The sequence below is a fragment of the Pongo pygmaeus genome, chromosome 20 (genome assembly GCF_028885625.2).
Source record: "Pongo pygmaeus isolate AG05252 chromosome 20, NHGRI_mPonPyg2-v2.0_pri, whole genome shotgun sequence".
NCBI classification, from domain to species: Eukaryota; Metazoa; Chordata; class Mammalia; order Primates; family Hominidae; genus Pongo; species Pongo pygmaeus.
This window is the reverse complement of record NC_072393.2, coordinates 63,091,371-63,107,111: the sequence shown is the minus strand read 5'-3', so window position 1 is coordinate 63,107,111 and position 15,741 is coordinate 63,091,371. Positions and strand designations below refer to the sequence as shown.

The 15,741-nt window shown below is 41.1% G+C and overlaps 1 protein-coding gene across 2 annotated transcripts; it reads right to left on the bottom strand.

Annotated features, from left to right (window-relative positions):
* Positions 1-813: 813 nt before the first annotated feature.
* On the bottom strand, positions 814-15,532 carry ZNF470 (zinc finger protein 470). 2 transcript variants are annotated; one of them, XM_063658526.1, is made up of 7 exons: positions 12,578-15,532; positions 11,732-11,857; positions 10,244-10,335; positions 6,672-6,745; positions 6,135-6,261; positions 5,922-6,017; positions 814-3,946 (listed from the first exon to the last, which is right to left on the bottom strand). In XM_063658526.1, the coding sequence occupies exons 5-7, from the start codon at positions 6,166-6,168 to the stop codon at positions 2,076-2,078; spliced, it is 2,001 nt and encodes a 666-aa protein (XP_063514596.1). In that variant the 5' UTR covers positions 6,169-6,261; positions 6,672-6,745; positions 10,244-10,335; positions 11,732-11,857; positions 12,578-15,532; the 3' UTR covers positions 814-2,075. The 2 variants fall into 2 exon arrangements, with proteins under 2 accessions (XP_063514596.1, XP_054320627.1); XM_054464652.2 differs by lacking the exon at positions 6,672-6,745.
* Between the last annotated feature and the right edge of the window lie 209 nt (positions 15,533-15,741).

The following is a 15,741-nucleotide window of genomic DNA, read 5'->3' as shown; positions in this document are numbered from 1 at the left end:
TCTATACTTCCACAGAAAGCAGTTAAGAGGGAACCCAAGAGCTCCGGGTGCTTCAGTTGGAAAAAAAAAAAAGTACTCTTCCAGGGATGGCCATAACTACAGAAGGACAAGGGATTCCTCTTTGAGGTGATGAAAATGTTCTAAAATTGACGGTGGTATGGTTGCACAACTCCGTGAATGAACTAAAAGCCATAAGTTGTACACTTTAAGTGGAGCTTTGGGGCTCCCTCTTCACTTCTGCTGATGGATACAGAGAGAAGGATATGGGTGTTCTTCTCCAGAATTGCTTTGTCTCAATAAAGCTGTCACTCAAAAAATACCATTCCACCAGCTTCTAAATCAACATTTGTATGAGTGAACATAACTGCCATGATCTCTGTTAAACCATCAATCCTCCCTTCCTCCAACACTCAAAGCATCATAAACAATATCTGCCGTGGGACTATCATGACTATTTTCATTATGCCTTTTGTGTCTCGCAGTTACCTCTAGTGCTTCCCTCATCCTCTAATACCAACATGTTCTGGTGATAGTAAGGTGCCTGATCCAGCACTCCCTAGCTTCTTTTTTAGATCATTTCTCTTTAATACTTATCACATGGCATGCATTTAATTTTTTCTGTTCTACTAGATCTGTAAGAGCACGTATTTTTGTCCATCTTGTACCTTATTGTATCCCCCAGCATCTAAAACAGTATGTGAAACATTAGCAAATGTTCAATTAGTATTAGTATCACATTCCCAATGTAAACTACATTCTTTGTTAAAATCAAAATTCTACAGATGATCAGAATCAGCTTCTTAACTAAAAAATAGATGGAAATTTTTATTGGAATATCAATGAATTTACAATTTAGGGAGAAATATTTTTATCAGATTTTCTATACAGAGGCATGTCTAGCCTTCCTATTTTTAAATATTTTAAAAATAAGTTTAAGTTGTAACATCTACATTCAGAAACTAATTGCAGTGTACATACTTTTATGTTTTGGCATGTCTTGTCAATCTCATGGAACAAGATGGAAGGTCTTATTGCATTTTATTTTATGCTAGAACAATTTAAATACTACATGAATTGTCTGTGGTACTTTTATAAAGGCCAGAGTATTGAACTACCCTTTTCAGTTTGTTTCATGGCTATTAGTCTATTCACGTTTTTTTGGCTTGTTACTTTTAGTTTACTACTACCTACCCTGGTTAGTTCTACATTCTACCAAATGCTTTTGTTCTTTTTTTGTTTTTCCTCGAGACAGTGTCTGGCTCTGCTGCCCAGCTGGAATTGCAGTGGTGTGATCATGACTCACTGCAACCTCTACCTCCTGGGCTCAACCAATCCTCCCGCTTCAGCCTCCGGAGTAGCTAGGACTACAGGTGTGCACCACCACGCCTAGCTAATTTCTGTATTTTTTGTAGAGACAGGGTTTCACCATGTTGCTCAGGTTGGTCTCGAACTCCTGAGCTCAAGCAATCTGCCTGCCTCAGCCTCCCAAAGTGCTGGGACTACAGGCATGAGCCACCGCACCCAGCTAAAAGCTTTTGTTCTAATTGGCCGATTCTCTCTTCTCAGTGTCAGGTCAAGTGAGAGTTGCTCATCAACAATGTCACAGAGGGAGTATAAGCCACCATGTTACCTCGTGTACCATAAATCTTTCAATTCTGAGTTTGTTCATCTTTCCTCTCTACCAGGAGAGTAATCTTCTGTCTGCTCTAAAATCTTAGTCTTGACTTACTGTTTGGTTTACTTGCTGCTTAATATGATAGTTTGTAAGGAAACCTTACCTTAATGGCTAGCATTTATTTAGCAATAACTATATGCCAGTGTGTGCTAAATCCTTGAAATGAATTAATATATTTTTCAAATCAAGTGTTTTAAATGGGAAAATAACATAAATATGTATTTTTATTTTTAAAAGGTTAGGCTGCCTACAGTGTTAAACATGTAGTTGATAGGAGCAAAACGGGCAACAGTTATGCTACCGCAGAAATCCATATGAGATGGTTGCGTCTTGGACTATGATGATGGGACATGTGCTGGAAAAAAGCAGATGGATTCTAGAACCATTTACAAGATTGAATCTATAGGACTTGGTGGTATGGGAGGGCAGAAGAGAGAATAACTGATGACTCTCCGGTATGAATTCGCTGATGATGAGCAAGATGTACACTCTGCCTGAAGGCTTTTCCACATTCTTTACACTCATAGGGCCTTTCTCCAGTATGAATTCTCTTATGTAGAGTAAGATGGGCAACCTGGCTGAAGGCTTTGCTACATTCCTTACACTCATAAGGTTTCTCTCCTGTATGAATTCTCTGATGTAGAGTAAGGGATTTACGATGGCTAAAGGCTTTCCCACAAACATTACATTCATAAGGTTTCTCACCAGTATGACATCTCTGATGACAAATCAGGGATGCCCTCTGTCTGAATGCCTTCCCACATTCAAGACATTCATACGGTCTTTTGCCAGTGTGGAGTCTCTGATGTTGAACAAGATATGAGCCATCACTAAAGGCCTTCCCACATTCAATACATTCATAAGGCTTCTCACCAGTATGAACTCTCTGGTGCTGAACAAGGTGTGCAATCTGACTGAAGGCCTTACCACATTCCTTACATTCATAAGGTTTCTCCCCAGTGTGTATTTTCTGATGTTGCGCAAGGTGTGCATTCTGGCTGAAGGTTTTGCTGCATTCCTTACATTCATAAGGTTTCTCTCCAGTATGAATTCTCTGATGATGAGCCAGATGCGTGCTCTGCCGGAAAGCTTTCCCACATTCTTTACATTCATAGGGTTTCTCTCCAGTATGAACTCTCTGATGAAGAGTAAGAGACCCACGATGGCTGAAGGCTTTCTCACAGATATTGCATTCATAAGGTTTCTCTCCTGTATGAATTCTCTGATGTACTGTCAGAGATGAGCCATGGCTAAAAGCCTTCCCACACACATTACATTTGTAAGGTCTCTCTCCAGTATGAATTCTCTTATGCTGAATAAGTCCTATGTGATCAGTGAAAGCCTTCCCACAATCAATACAGTCAAAGGGTTTCTCTCCAGTATGATAATATCGCCGATGACGTATAAGAGAAGCATTCTGCCTGAAAGCTTTCCCACAGTCAATACATTCATAAGGTCTTTTCCCAGTGTGAATCCTTCGATGATGAGCTAGGGATGAACAATCACTAAAAGCCTTCCCACATTCAATACATTCATAGGGTTTCTCTCCAGTGTGGACCCTCTGATGTTGAGCAAGGTGTGCAAGCTGGCTGAATGCTTTATTACACTGCTTACACTGATAAGGTTTCTCTCCAGTATGAACTCTCTGGTGTTGAACAAGATGAGCATTCTGGCTAAAGGCTTTCCCACATTCAGTACATTCAAAAGGTTTTTCTCCTGTGTGTATTCTCTGATGTTGAGCAAGGTGGGCACTCTGGCTAAAGGCCTTTCCACATTCAATACATTCATAGGGTTTCTCTCCTGTATGAATTCTTTGGTGAAGAGTAAGGGTTGAGATTTTGCTGAATATTTTCTCACAGTCATTACATTTTAAAAGTTTCTTTTCTCCACAGTCTTGCTTGTGTTTTTTCACAACTGAATGTGTTTTTAAGCTTTTCTTATCTGTATGAAAATTAAATATTCTCTCTTCCATGGGAAAAATCTGTTTTATATAAGATAATGTATTCGGATGAAAAACTGTCCCAGATTTGTTAGAGTGGTCTCTTTTTTCAATAATAGTATCTATATGAGTGATGGTCTCTTGTCTAAAATGTGTCTTCTGGTTTACAAGCTCCCTCTCAAACAAGTCTTCACATTTCCAGTTTTTCCCTAATGTTGAACATTGAAGGTCATAGCTTGTAAGTCTTTCCATTATTATTGCTGGGGGTAATTTTTCTTCATAAATATCCTGGTTTAAAGATAATGACTTGGTCACCCACACACACTCCAAGTCTGAAAGATATTAAGAAAGCAAATGTCTCCTTTATTAAATGCTAGAATAATGGAAATTTCGAAAATGAAAATGTGAATCACATAGTTATTGAAACCCACAAGCAGAAGTACATGTTTTTATGGTTCTTATATAAGATTAGCTGATACAACCATCCTTGCACTGCTGTAATAAATCCTCATTGGTCATGGTATACTATTTCAATATGACCTTTTAAGATTTTGAACCAATATTCATAATTAAGGTTTGTCGCTAATTTCTCTTTTTGGTGCTATTTTGGTAATTTTGGTATCATAGGATATGCTGTATTCATAAATGAAAATGTTTTAAGCTCTCTTTTTATTCTCTATCCCAGAACAATTTAAACAACATTGATGATATTTTTCCTTAAAGAACTATTTGGGGATGTGGCTTCTTTTCTTGGGGGAGGCAGTTCCTATACAACATTCTACATTTCTTTGATGGTAACCTACTTGTTTAAATGTTATATCTCCTCTTGGTATCAGTTACGGTAACCTACATTATTATATTCTCCTAGAATATCATCTATTTTTTCAAATTATTTTATGGAGAGTTGAGGAAAATAGATTCATATGATTCTTTTAAGTTCTTATGCATGTGTGGTTATTTATAATTATTTTGTTTTTGTGTTTTCTCTCATTTGTCCTTAGTTTATATACTGTGTTGGTTTTCTAATGAAGTTATGTACAATACTTTATTTTCAGGAGCGCTACTGTTTCTAATTCATTCATTCCTACTTTTATTTGTAGAAGTATAAATCACTACATATAACTTATCTGGGTTTTCCTTAAATTCATTTTGTTCTTTTTCTAATATTGTGAATTGGATGCTTACTGATTTTCATTATTTCTTATTTATTGATGTACATAGGACCACAAGTAACCCACAATTCTCTTCTTGAAACTGTAAGAACTGAAAGTAGGGCCAGGTGTGGTGATACATTCCTGTAGTCCTAGCTACTCAAGAAGCTGTGGTGGGAGTATTGCTTGAGCCCAAAAGTTCAACTCCAGCCTGGGTAACATAGCAAGATCCTGTCTCTAATTTTAAAAAGTAAAATAAAATAAAATAAAATGAAGAACTGAAAGTAGGAAAAGTCTACGCTTCAGGACACAGATTAAACCAGGACCATCTCATTTGAGGTTCATTTTCTTGCAATATATTTCTGTTGTCTCTTATCTAGTTTTCTAAATCAGTAAAACAGCTACAAAGCAAGGCAAGAAAATTAAAAAAAAAAAAAATTGAATAAAATACTCTGGGTCAAAAATCCCAGTGAGCACAATATAAGTGGGGAAATGATGTACACAGGGAAAGAAAGTAATATTCATGAGCTAATTTCTTCATCTTTTGTAAGGGTATCAGAAGACAATGTTTGGAATATCAAGCAGAAAAATTCTAAAAGATCTTAAAATATATAAATACATAAAGGTAACAACTTGTAGAACTAAAAACTTTTCTAATTCAAAGGGTGGGGTGGTATAAAGAAGAGAGTGAGAAAAAACAGACCTAATAAACAACAAAACAAGAATAAATAACACAAGAAATACAAAAAAGAAAAAGGCAGAGGGAAGAAAATAGCTGTAATACATGTTAACTCAATAAACTCACCTTGTAAAGAAAGGAAAATATTTAAACCAGTTCAAAAAACTAAACATCAGCTTATCCAAAGGATTCAGAAATGTTTGAAGTCAGGGACGATGACAACAATATGGTGCTTGAGTAGAATTAGGTAAACATCAGTAAAACAAGAGCTCAGAAATAGACCCTGGTACGCATAAGAAATCAGTAAAGGTAAAGGAGGCAAGTTACACTAGTAGGGAAGAGAATAACCATTCAAAAACTGCTGTTAGAAGAACAAGTTTCAGTTTGGGAGGGAGTCTGACAGGTGTTTTCCAACACATTTCAGAGACAAGAACATGTTGAGAACAGTTCCTTTATCTCTAGGTATCCTCCACTTACCTGGGCACAGGCCTCTGGTCATCCCTCCTTTTATCACCCAAGGGTCTTTCTCTTGCTCCAGTAAGGAGATCACATCTGGTTTAGAAATGCAAAGACCTGCATGTAGAAAAACATATAAAAATTGCCTATGCTGTGGAAAACTGTGGGAAATTCTGATAATGGCATAAAAGACTACTAAGTCATGGGGAGGCAAAAGGAGGAAGATACTCTTACCCACTGAAACTAGGTTCCTGTAGTTTTCTAACATCACCTTCTTGTACAAACTTCTCTGAGCAAGATTCAGCCACTCCCATTCATCTTGGGAAAAGTCTATGGCCACATCTGTGAAAGTCACTGAACCCTAAAATGACACAAATATGATCTTGCTTACTCAGTGTTCACATTCCAATGTGAACTCTAGGGTAAAGGGTTATGCTGTTCTCACTTTGGGATTAAAAACACTATGTATAAGTAACTGCACTAAGGGTCTAAATGATCCAGGTCAGGTAAGTTATTGGACAACTTTTCTGCCTAGTTATGCTGTACGTATTAGGAAAAAGAAAAAAATGAGATACTCCTTGCTCTTCAAACATTTGCAATTCTAGGTGGCGAGAATACATTACCAATGAAAAAATGCTGACTACACTCAAAACAGGATATAATCAAGTGCTAATGCAATGCTATTCATGTTAGGAGCTAAATCACTTCTCTACATGGAGAAGCTAAAGAGCTCTGGAACTGTGAGAAAAACTTGCAAGGAAGGATGCTGACCTGATGAACATGATTTCAATCTCCACAATATTTTCTAAGAAATCTTAGTGTTCTTGAGATGTTAAGAGGTATGCCTAAAAAATGAAAGAAAAAAAACACCTAGCTATAGTCTTTTCTTCTGAAATAAAAATATATTTGTATCAGGAGAGAAGAACACATTTGAAAAGTTGTTTTTCGTTTTTCTATTTACTTCTTTATTTTGTAGAGACAAGGTCTCACTATATTGCCCAGGCTGATCTCAAACTCCTGGCCTCTCACAATCCTCCCACCTCAGCCTCCCAAAGAGTTGGGATTATAGGCCTGAGCCAACATGCCCAAAAGTTGTTTCTTGATAATCTAATGGGAAATTATCAGGAGAAATAATGTGATGTGAGCACATATCAAGCAACCTGTGTTTTGTTACATGAGATCCATTTCCTAACCAACCCACAAAATGATCCACTGGACTGTTACTGGGAGATTTTCAATTTATTTTATGACTTCACTTATATCAACATCAGACTTTTAAATAAATACCAGTTTTGAATAAATCAGAAAAAAGATCAGATTACTCCAATGAATTTGGTCTGTAGTACTAACTAGCTGGGTGAGGTTGGCCAAATTTAACTTCCCTGTGCCTCAGTTTTCCCATCTGAAAAATGGAAATATAGTACTTGCTTTATGGCAGCACTGTGAAAATTAAATGAAGAAACAGATCTAAAATGCCTGGCATGATGTAATTGCTTAAGAATTGTTGCCTATGATAAGGATGAAGAAGGACAGAAGGGAAAAAACAAAGAGAAAGAAGAAGAGGAAGCCAAGAAGAACAGGTGAAACATTTCATTTAGTATTTCAATCATAATTCTTACATTTTATTTTACCTAACTGTAGTATGCTACAATAGTTTAGACATGGTCTCTGAATCTAGATTACCTATATTAAAATACTGTTCTGTTTAGTTAAGCTATCAGCTTTGTTTTTAACCATTGAAGATATTTTTATAAACTCAAGAGAACAGTCTATTGTATTTACATACAATATTTCCCATTTCTGTTGCACTTCCTTCACCCTGATGCTCCAAGTTCCCTTCTGGTATAATTTCTATCTGAAGAACTTCCTTTAGTGATTCTTGTAGAATTCTGGCAGTGAATGTTCTTAGTTTTCTTTCCTATGAGTAACTTCATTTTATTTGCATTCCTAAGGGCTACTTTCCCTGGACATAGTATTCTAGGTTGGCAGTTCTTCATCATTTTTCAGTGGCTGGTTTTTGAGATTTTTTTGTCTTTAGTTTTCAGCAGTTTGATTATCAACTAGAAGGCTTCTCCTGCAGCTCTTTCTGTCCACACCTTTACCCACTTGCAGGTTTTGAGTCTCTTGAAGGTAAACGCACCATGGTCTGGTGGTACTTCAAATCTGGGGCTTTTTCCCGAATCTGCCTGCTACTCCTTTTTTTTTTTTTTTTTTCAGACAGAGTCTTGTTCTGTTGCCCAGACTGGAGTGCCGTGGTACAATCTTGGCTCTTGGCAACCTCCGCCTCCCAGGTTCAAGTGATTCTCATGCCTCAGCCTCTTGAATAGCTGGGATTACAGGCATGCACCACCACACCTGGCTCATTTTTATATATATATATTTTTTTGTAGAGACAGGGTTTCACCATGTTGGCCAGGCTGGTCTTGAACTCCTGGCCTCAGGTAATCCACCCGCCTCAGCCTCCCAAAGTGCTGGGATTACAGGTGTGAGTCACTGTGTCCACCCTGCCTGCTACTATTTACTTTACCGAGACCTCAGATTGCTGTTCCAGGCACGCTGTCCTGGTTTTATAGCAACTTTCAGTGGGAAAAAGAGTGGAGTGTGCATAGTCCATCTTAACCTTTATGACAAATTCTGCCACTCTTAAAATATTTTCCTCTGGCAACTGACATGAATGCTTTTGTTTAAAATGTCTAAATGAGCTAAGAAACAAGTTACCTTGGTAGTGTATGTTTTGTGGCATTATACCTAAGAAAAGGTGTCACGCTCTGGCCGTAAGTTGTTATGCCTATTATAAAAAAAAAATTTTTGCCAGGCACAGTGGCTCACACCTGGAATACCAGAACTTTGGGAGGCCAAAGCTGGCAGATCACTTGAGGTCAGGAGTTTGAGACTAGCCTGGCCAACATGGTGAAACCCCATCTCTACTTAAAAAAAAAAAAAAAATTAGCCGGGTGTGGTGGCACAGGCCTGTAATCTCAGCTACTTGGGAGGCTGAGGCAGAAGAATCAGCCTGGGAGGTAGAGGTTGCAGTGAGCCAAGATTGCACTACTGCACTCTGGCCTGGGCAACAGAGTGAGACTCCATCTCAAAAAAAAAGACAAAAAACAAAAAAAAAACTTAACTACTCCATTTTAAAAAATTTAATTTTCTAAGTTTGTAAACCAAATTCAATACTTTCTTACAACAAGCAATTTGCTGGTGAAACTAGATTAGCAGTTTATCTTAATCAGAACATGAACTGTAGCTCTGAAGCTTCTATTGTTAGCCATAAAAATAATAAAATTTAAAATGTTCCAGAGTAGGGTCAGTTTGAGAAACTTTAATCCACAAGGAATGAAAAACTAGGAACTTAGTCAAAGAAAATAATCAGAGATGAGGGCAAAAATTCAACTACAAGAATAATTACTGCAACACTCCATTAATAGCAGATAATTGTCAACAATTTACCTACGGAACAACAAAGGACTGACTAAACAGATTATGGTATTCAACCTAGAAAGAAGAAAGGATGTAAAACATTCCTTGGCATTTTAAGATGTTCACGGCTCCATGGTCAAATGGGGAGAACAAACCTTTGCATACTCTGTTCAGAATGCCACCAATCCCACCTGTGCCTGCACTTCCTCCATTTCATTCAAGGCGTAACTCAGGAATCACTTCCTCTGTGAAGTCCCCCCAACCCTTCCTGCCCTCAGCAGTGAGTAGGATGGCGCAGGCTATATCCTGCTCAAGGATCCCTCACCAAGGAGGCAGGAAGGAGCTAAAATACGATAGACTTCCTCTTGCCATATTGTGCGGCCTGTTACAGAGCTTCACCTGTAGGGAGGAAGGGGCACCTTTTTTTCTAATTCACCCAAAAACATCATATGGGCTATTAATGGCCCTTCCCAAGTATTCCACTGTGAGTCTACTCTCTGCCTGCAGCACTTCTCACACTGTATAAGTGTTTGCTGCCTTTTCATTTCTCCAGCAGATTATAACCTCTCTGAGAATCAGGACTGAGACTTAGAAACTAGGCATGGAAATTTCCTCTGAGGATTGTACTTCTGCTTTGTCAGATGCCTATGAAAAGACTGAGCACAAGGGAAGGGCTCAGACTGGGTCATTTCCTGAATGAAAAATAAACAATGAGCAGGAAGAAGAGAAGGAACCTCTGAGAGGGCACTGGGCTGTGTGAGTCTATCCCTCACTCACAACCCCATCACATACCAGAAAGGGAAGAAACAGGAAACAGGCCTCAGGGTGGTACTCTTAAGCACAAAATTTTCAGAAGAAACAAGTATTACCAAATCCTGAAAAGCAAAACTATTTTAGTGGGGAGAGGGGGAATACTAACTCACCAGGGACATGGCTTTACAAAGTTTAATTCCTGCCACCTCTACCTCTTCCTGGCTCTTCATTTGGAGAAGAGCTTTACTCTGGGATTGTAGAGCTGGGGAGAAAAAGAAGTAGTGAGAAACCAAGTAGCACTAATAATCAAAGTCTGAAAATGCTTTCTTCTCTTCAGCTTCTTGTGTCCTCATTCACAATCCTCACTCCAACTCCCCCACCCCACCGTCCTGATGCTCTTTGGGAGACTTGAAATATATAGCTGGGGTTCCCCTCTGCTCTGGGTTTTCAGGATGAGCATAATATCTCTTGACCCCCTCTCCCCATCAGCCACCAATTCATTAACAACAGATTTATTAATACTAGGTGTCGTGTGTGTGTGTACATTTTTTTTTTCTAAGACAGGGTCTCACTCTGTTGCCCAGGTTGGAGTACAGTGACGTGATCATAGCTCACTGTATCTTCAAACTCTGGGCTCAAGGGATCCTCCTGCTTAGGCCTCCTAAGTAGCTAGGACTACAGGCATGTGCCACCATGCCCAGCTAGTTTTTTTACTTTCTATAGAGATGGGGGTCTCACTACATTGCCCAATTGCTCACTATATTGCTTGAGGCCAGGAGGTGTCAACCTCCTGGAGTTGGGTATCTAATCAACCTGCTGGCCTCAAGCAATCCTCCTGCCTTGGCTTCCCACAGTGTTGGGATTACAAGCATGAGCCACCATGTCTGTGCTGCGTATATTAATACTGTCTTTAAATCTCTACAATCTTCAAACAGAATCGGGTATATTGTCACCATTTTACACAAGCAAGCTCTGGGAAGTCAAGTCTTTTTCACAAGTCATACAAATTTGTAAATAACCTAGTCACCAACCTAGGTCTGGCTGACTCTATCACAAAAGTTATTTGCTCATACACCAGAAAATAACAGAAAATAAGTCCTCTGTGCAGTTGGCCAGGATTTGTGAAGATTCTATAAGACAAATTCCTTGGAGAATTCCATCTTTTCCAGAGAGAGGCATTCCTTTTGTTACAACAGAGTCCATGTGACTTGCAGACAACCAAACGAAAAAATCCTCATGAGGCCCAGGATCTCATTTTGTTTTGTTACAAACTACAGTGTTGAAGCAGTCCCTTGACTCCACTGAGCTACGTTTCCTTAATTAGGAAGAGGATAAAGTATCTGAATTAATTCTAGTTTCTTTCATCTAAATTCCACTGCCTTCTCAAAGGATTACCATAATGATGATAAAAATGAACATATTACATGGCAGGGACTGTACCAAGTGCTTTACATGTACGAGGTCATTTAATCCTTATGACAGTACTGTGAGGTATATAATATTACCATCTCCATTTTACCTAAGAACTTAGAGTCATAAACTTTTTAAGAAAAAAACCCCAAACCTGCTCAGTGGAGGTTCTCGGATATGAACTCTTTAGTTATTTAACCCTTTCAGAGTCAGTTTATTTAACTCTCAAAAGTGGCTAAGAAACCTACCTGAGGCAGTAGTTGAGGAGACTACATGACAGCCAGTGACTCTGGAGTCAGCCTGTTCTGGATCTGAATCCCGGTTCTTCCACTTGCTAGTGATTACTTATCCTCTCTATGCTTTGGTGCCTTCATCTGTAAAAAAGAGGTAAGATAGTTCCTACTTCATAATGTTGTGAAGTTTGGTGCTGATACTTCCAAAAGGTCTTAGAACTGTGTCTGGTACATAATAAACACTCATTAAACATTAGCTATTACTATTGCATGCAGGAAGCTAAACAAGCAAAGAACAATATGACTAAAAATAGCCCTTCTTCCCCCTTTCTCTTTATTGGAGTGGGAGGCCAGAGGGGAGGGAGAGAAGCCCAAGGAATGGGGATATCTTCCGTTATTGACTAGAACGTGATTAAGCCATAGAAAGGCTGGAATGCCTCGGCATTTCTGGGTGAAGCTGTGAATCTCGCCTTCTTCCCAAATCCTACAGTGATAGATGGGACAAGGCTCTGACGGGTAAAAATCTAAATGCTGAGCTATTCCTTCAACAGCAGCAGAGTACCCAGAGGTAATGCTATAATGGGTAATATTACGGGTAGTGTTCTCTCCCCTGGGCCCTTAGTGATATCCCAAGGACCTGAGTCAGGTTATCTGGTTAGGTGTCTCTGGCCAAGTCAAGGTCCCTCCGTAACTAAACCCAGCTCCGCTCTGACCCAAGGTGACCCTCCAAATCTTTCGACTTCCAGGTCCACTAGCCTTAGAAATGGGGGACATCCTACTCCAGCACCTGAACCCCGAAAGACAGCACCCAAAACCTCAATGTCCATTCCGGCTGCCGCAACCGTCATCTGTCACTCTTACCTGTGTGCTCAGTCCCCATGGTCTTCGCTCCTCGCTGTCCTGTGGACATGGAGCCATGTCCTGAGCTCTGCCCCTTCCAGATAGGGCTGACAGGAAATGCTTCAGCACAGGCTGCCCCGCCCGGACAACTTCCCCGGGCTCTAGGACTTTGCCCACACTGGGCGCTACGCAGTCGATACAGGGGAGGACGGAGTAAGCCTCCTCCGGCCGGGTTTCCTGCTCTTGGCCACTTGAAGTGCTTCACTCATTCCAACACACACCGCCTTCTGCACGCCGCCGGGACGTGCACGCAGGCGCAGATTCGCGGCCACGCACCGGACAGTCACACATCGGGCCGCCATCCCCGGGCGCGCTCGCCCCTCCTCACCGCCGCACCACACGCTCACCACGTATGGGCACTCACAGCCACCAGGCCACACGCGCACGCTCACGCCCGCCTCCCACGCAGGAGCCGGGACACCGCCCCCGCCGCGCCCCAGTCCAGCCTCGGCCACCTCCCAGCCCAGACCTGCCTTCTCCTCAGCACCCGGCGGGGCGTGCACTCGCCCGGCTTCGGGTCCTCTCCGGAAGTGGGCGTGTCCTCCGCCGCAATAGCCCCTGGGAAGTGTAGTCCCGAACGGAGGCGGAGTTCAGAAATCGGGCGCCGGCTTTGCCAGGAGCGGCTCCTCTCCAAGCCTGGCGGTCACTGCCCTGTGTCCCCTTTGGGGCCTCTCCTGGTCCTCTTGGTTGGATTAGGAGGCCTTTCAGCCCGGAGTCTGGGTCGCCGAAGTACAGGCCCCTTCACTGAAGCGACCCACGGCGCAGGGGTTTCTGGAAGCCATCGCCAGGCTCCGAGTGTTCAGATGCAGCTGCCAGGCTCAGGACGCAGAGAACTGGCTTCCAGCTCGCAGGAGCGCCTGTCCGTGGTGGGTAGGGTCGCAGGCGTGGGGTGTGCAGGAGCAGTGGGACAGCACTGAAACGCAGTCGGTAAGGCGTAGCGGCTACCTCTGGAGAGGAAAACCATGACAGGGCGGGGCTTGGGGCGCGGGCGGGGCCTACCCGATAGAAAAGTGGAGAGATTGGGATTTGTCTGCTTTGCACACTTGTGACTTTCTGATGGTGCGCGTGTGGAACCTGTTTTATTTCATGCCTACTTGTTACCGCTTTCTGATATACAGTACGCCTCTCACCTCCCCCCACCCCATTTTATCTCTCCCTGCTAGAAGGAGGGTTCCAAGAAGGCACACAGCTTCCGTCCTGCTCAGGGTTATATTCTCAGTGACTAAAACAGCACATAGTAAGTGCTTAGTTTTTTTATTTTATTTTTTAGGAAATCACGAAATCTAGCATTGCCAGTCTCACCATGACACAACATGTTATGGGCTGAATATGTCCTCCCAAAATTAATATGGTGAAACCCTAACCCCTAATGTGATGACATTAGGAGGTGGGACTTTGGGGAGGTAACTGGATTTAGATTAGGTCATAAGGGTTATGCCCTTAAGATGGGGTCAGTGCACTTATAAAAAAAGAGGAAGGAGGGGTCTCCATGTTTACACAACCACCAAGAAAAGGCCATGTGAGGACACAGCAGGATGTAACCCATTTGCAAGCCAACAGGGCCCTCATCAAGAACTGAATGTGCCAGCACTTTAACTTCCCAGCCTCCAGAACTGTGAAAAATAAAGTCTCTTAGTCAAGTCACTTAGTCTATGATATTTTGTTATAGCAGCCCCAGCTTACCAAGACACAGCATCATAGATACTGGCTCACCAGAAATTAACTCACCCTCCCAGTCACACTCAATCACTCAAGGCCACACAGTGACAGCTAGACTGGACTCTCCTGGATCCAATTTATGTCAGACATCATAAACAACATAATAAAGCCAAGTCTAGCTGTGAAGATACTTTCTCTATGAAACAGCAAATATCATCTTAGAGCTTGTAACTTTTGTGGTTATTTGAGTTGGATAAAAATGATAATATTCTCATTTTAGTTCTGGCGTATAAAGAGCTCGGAACCCTTCATTCCCATCCTCACAACAACAAAATCATTCAACAAACTGAAAATCAACTTTTCTTAGATCCATCAGAGAACTGAAGATAGAAAGGTAACTGACACCCCAAAATCCTGAGAAAGAAAAATACATAAAATTACAGCCAAGATTAGCTTACTTGAAGCAGAAGCCACTGGAGCTATAAACTGGTAGAAACTTTTATAATTTTGATGAATTGCTGGAGGCTTAGTGTGGGCTAACTTGTGAGTTAACTCCTAGGGGCCTAATCTTAGATGGGCCCCCACACTTTCGTGAATTTTACCTCCAGAAACCCTATCAAATTCTCTCAGTAAAGAATGGGGAAAAATCTCAGGGTTTTGGGCAAGAGGAGGAGAAAAGTAACCACAGCATTCTCCATAATAAACACCTGCACTCCAAGAAAAACTACTTACTAGAGTCTTGTTGGACCTTGGGGAGAGGCAGTTGGCCAGCTCCAGTCCCTCTATAGCCTGTCTGTTTCAGTAAGGCAGGATTTTTGAAAGGCTAAGAAGTGCTTCTGAAGATCACAGTACAAGTCCTCAAGCCCACTAGAAAAATAGTATTTAATAATAAGATTATAGAATGCTTCCCTCCCCACTGTACCTCACTGCCACACTAATGGGGCTCTGGTCAATAACAGTAGATTACAACAGAGAAAGCTGCAAGGCACAGACTCTATTTAAGAAGGAGTTCTTAGGGAAGCCCACAGAAGGAGAAGCATCTTGGAAAAAGTAGACAACATGCAGGAACAGATGGGTAATATAAGCAGAGAGATGCAAACTGTAAGAAGGAATCAAAAGGAAATCCTAGCAATTGAAAACCATTGTAACAGACATGAAGATTACCTTTAGTGAGCTCATCAGTAGACTAAGACACTCTGAGAAATGAATGGGTGAGCTTGAAGATATGTTAATAGAAATTTCCCAAACTGAAATACAAAGAGGAAAAAAAAAAGAATGAAAAAAGAAAAAGAACGGAATATCCAAGAAACGTGGGACAATTACAAAAGGTGAAATATATGCATAACTGGAATACCAGGAGGGGAAGAGAGAAAGGAGAGAAAATATTTGAATAATGACTGAGAATTTTCTAAAGCTAATGACAAGACACCAAGCCAGTGTGGTGGCTCATGCCTATGATACCAGCA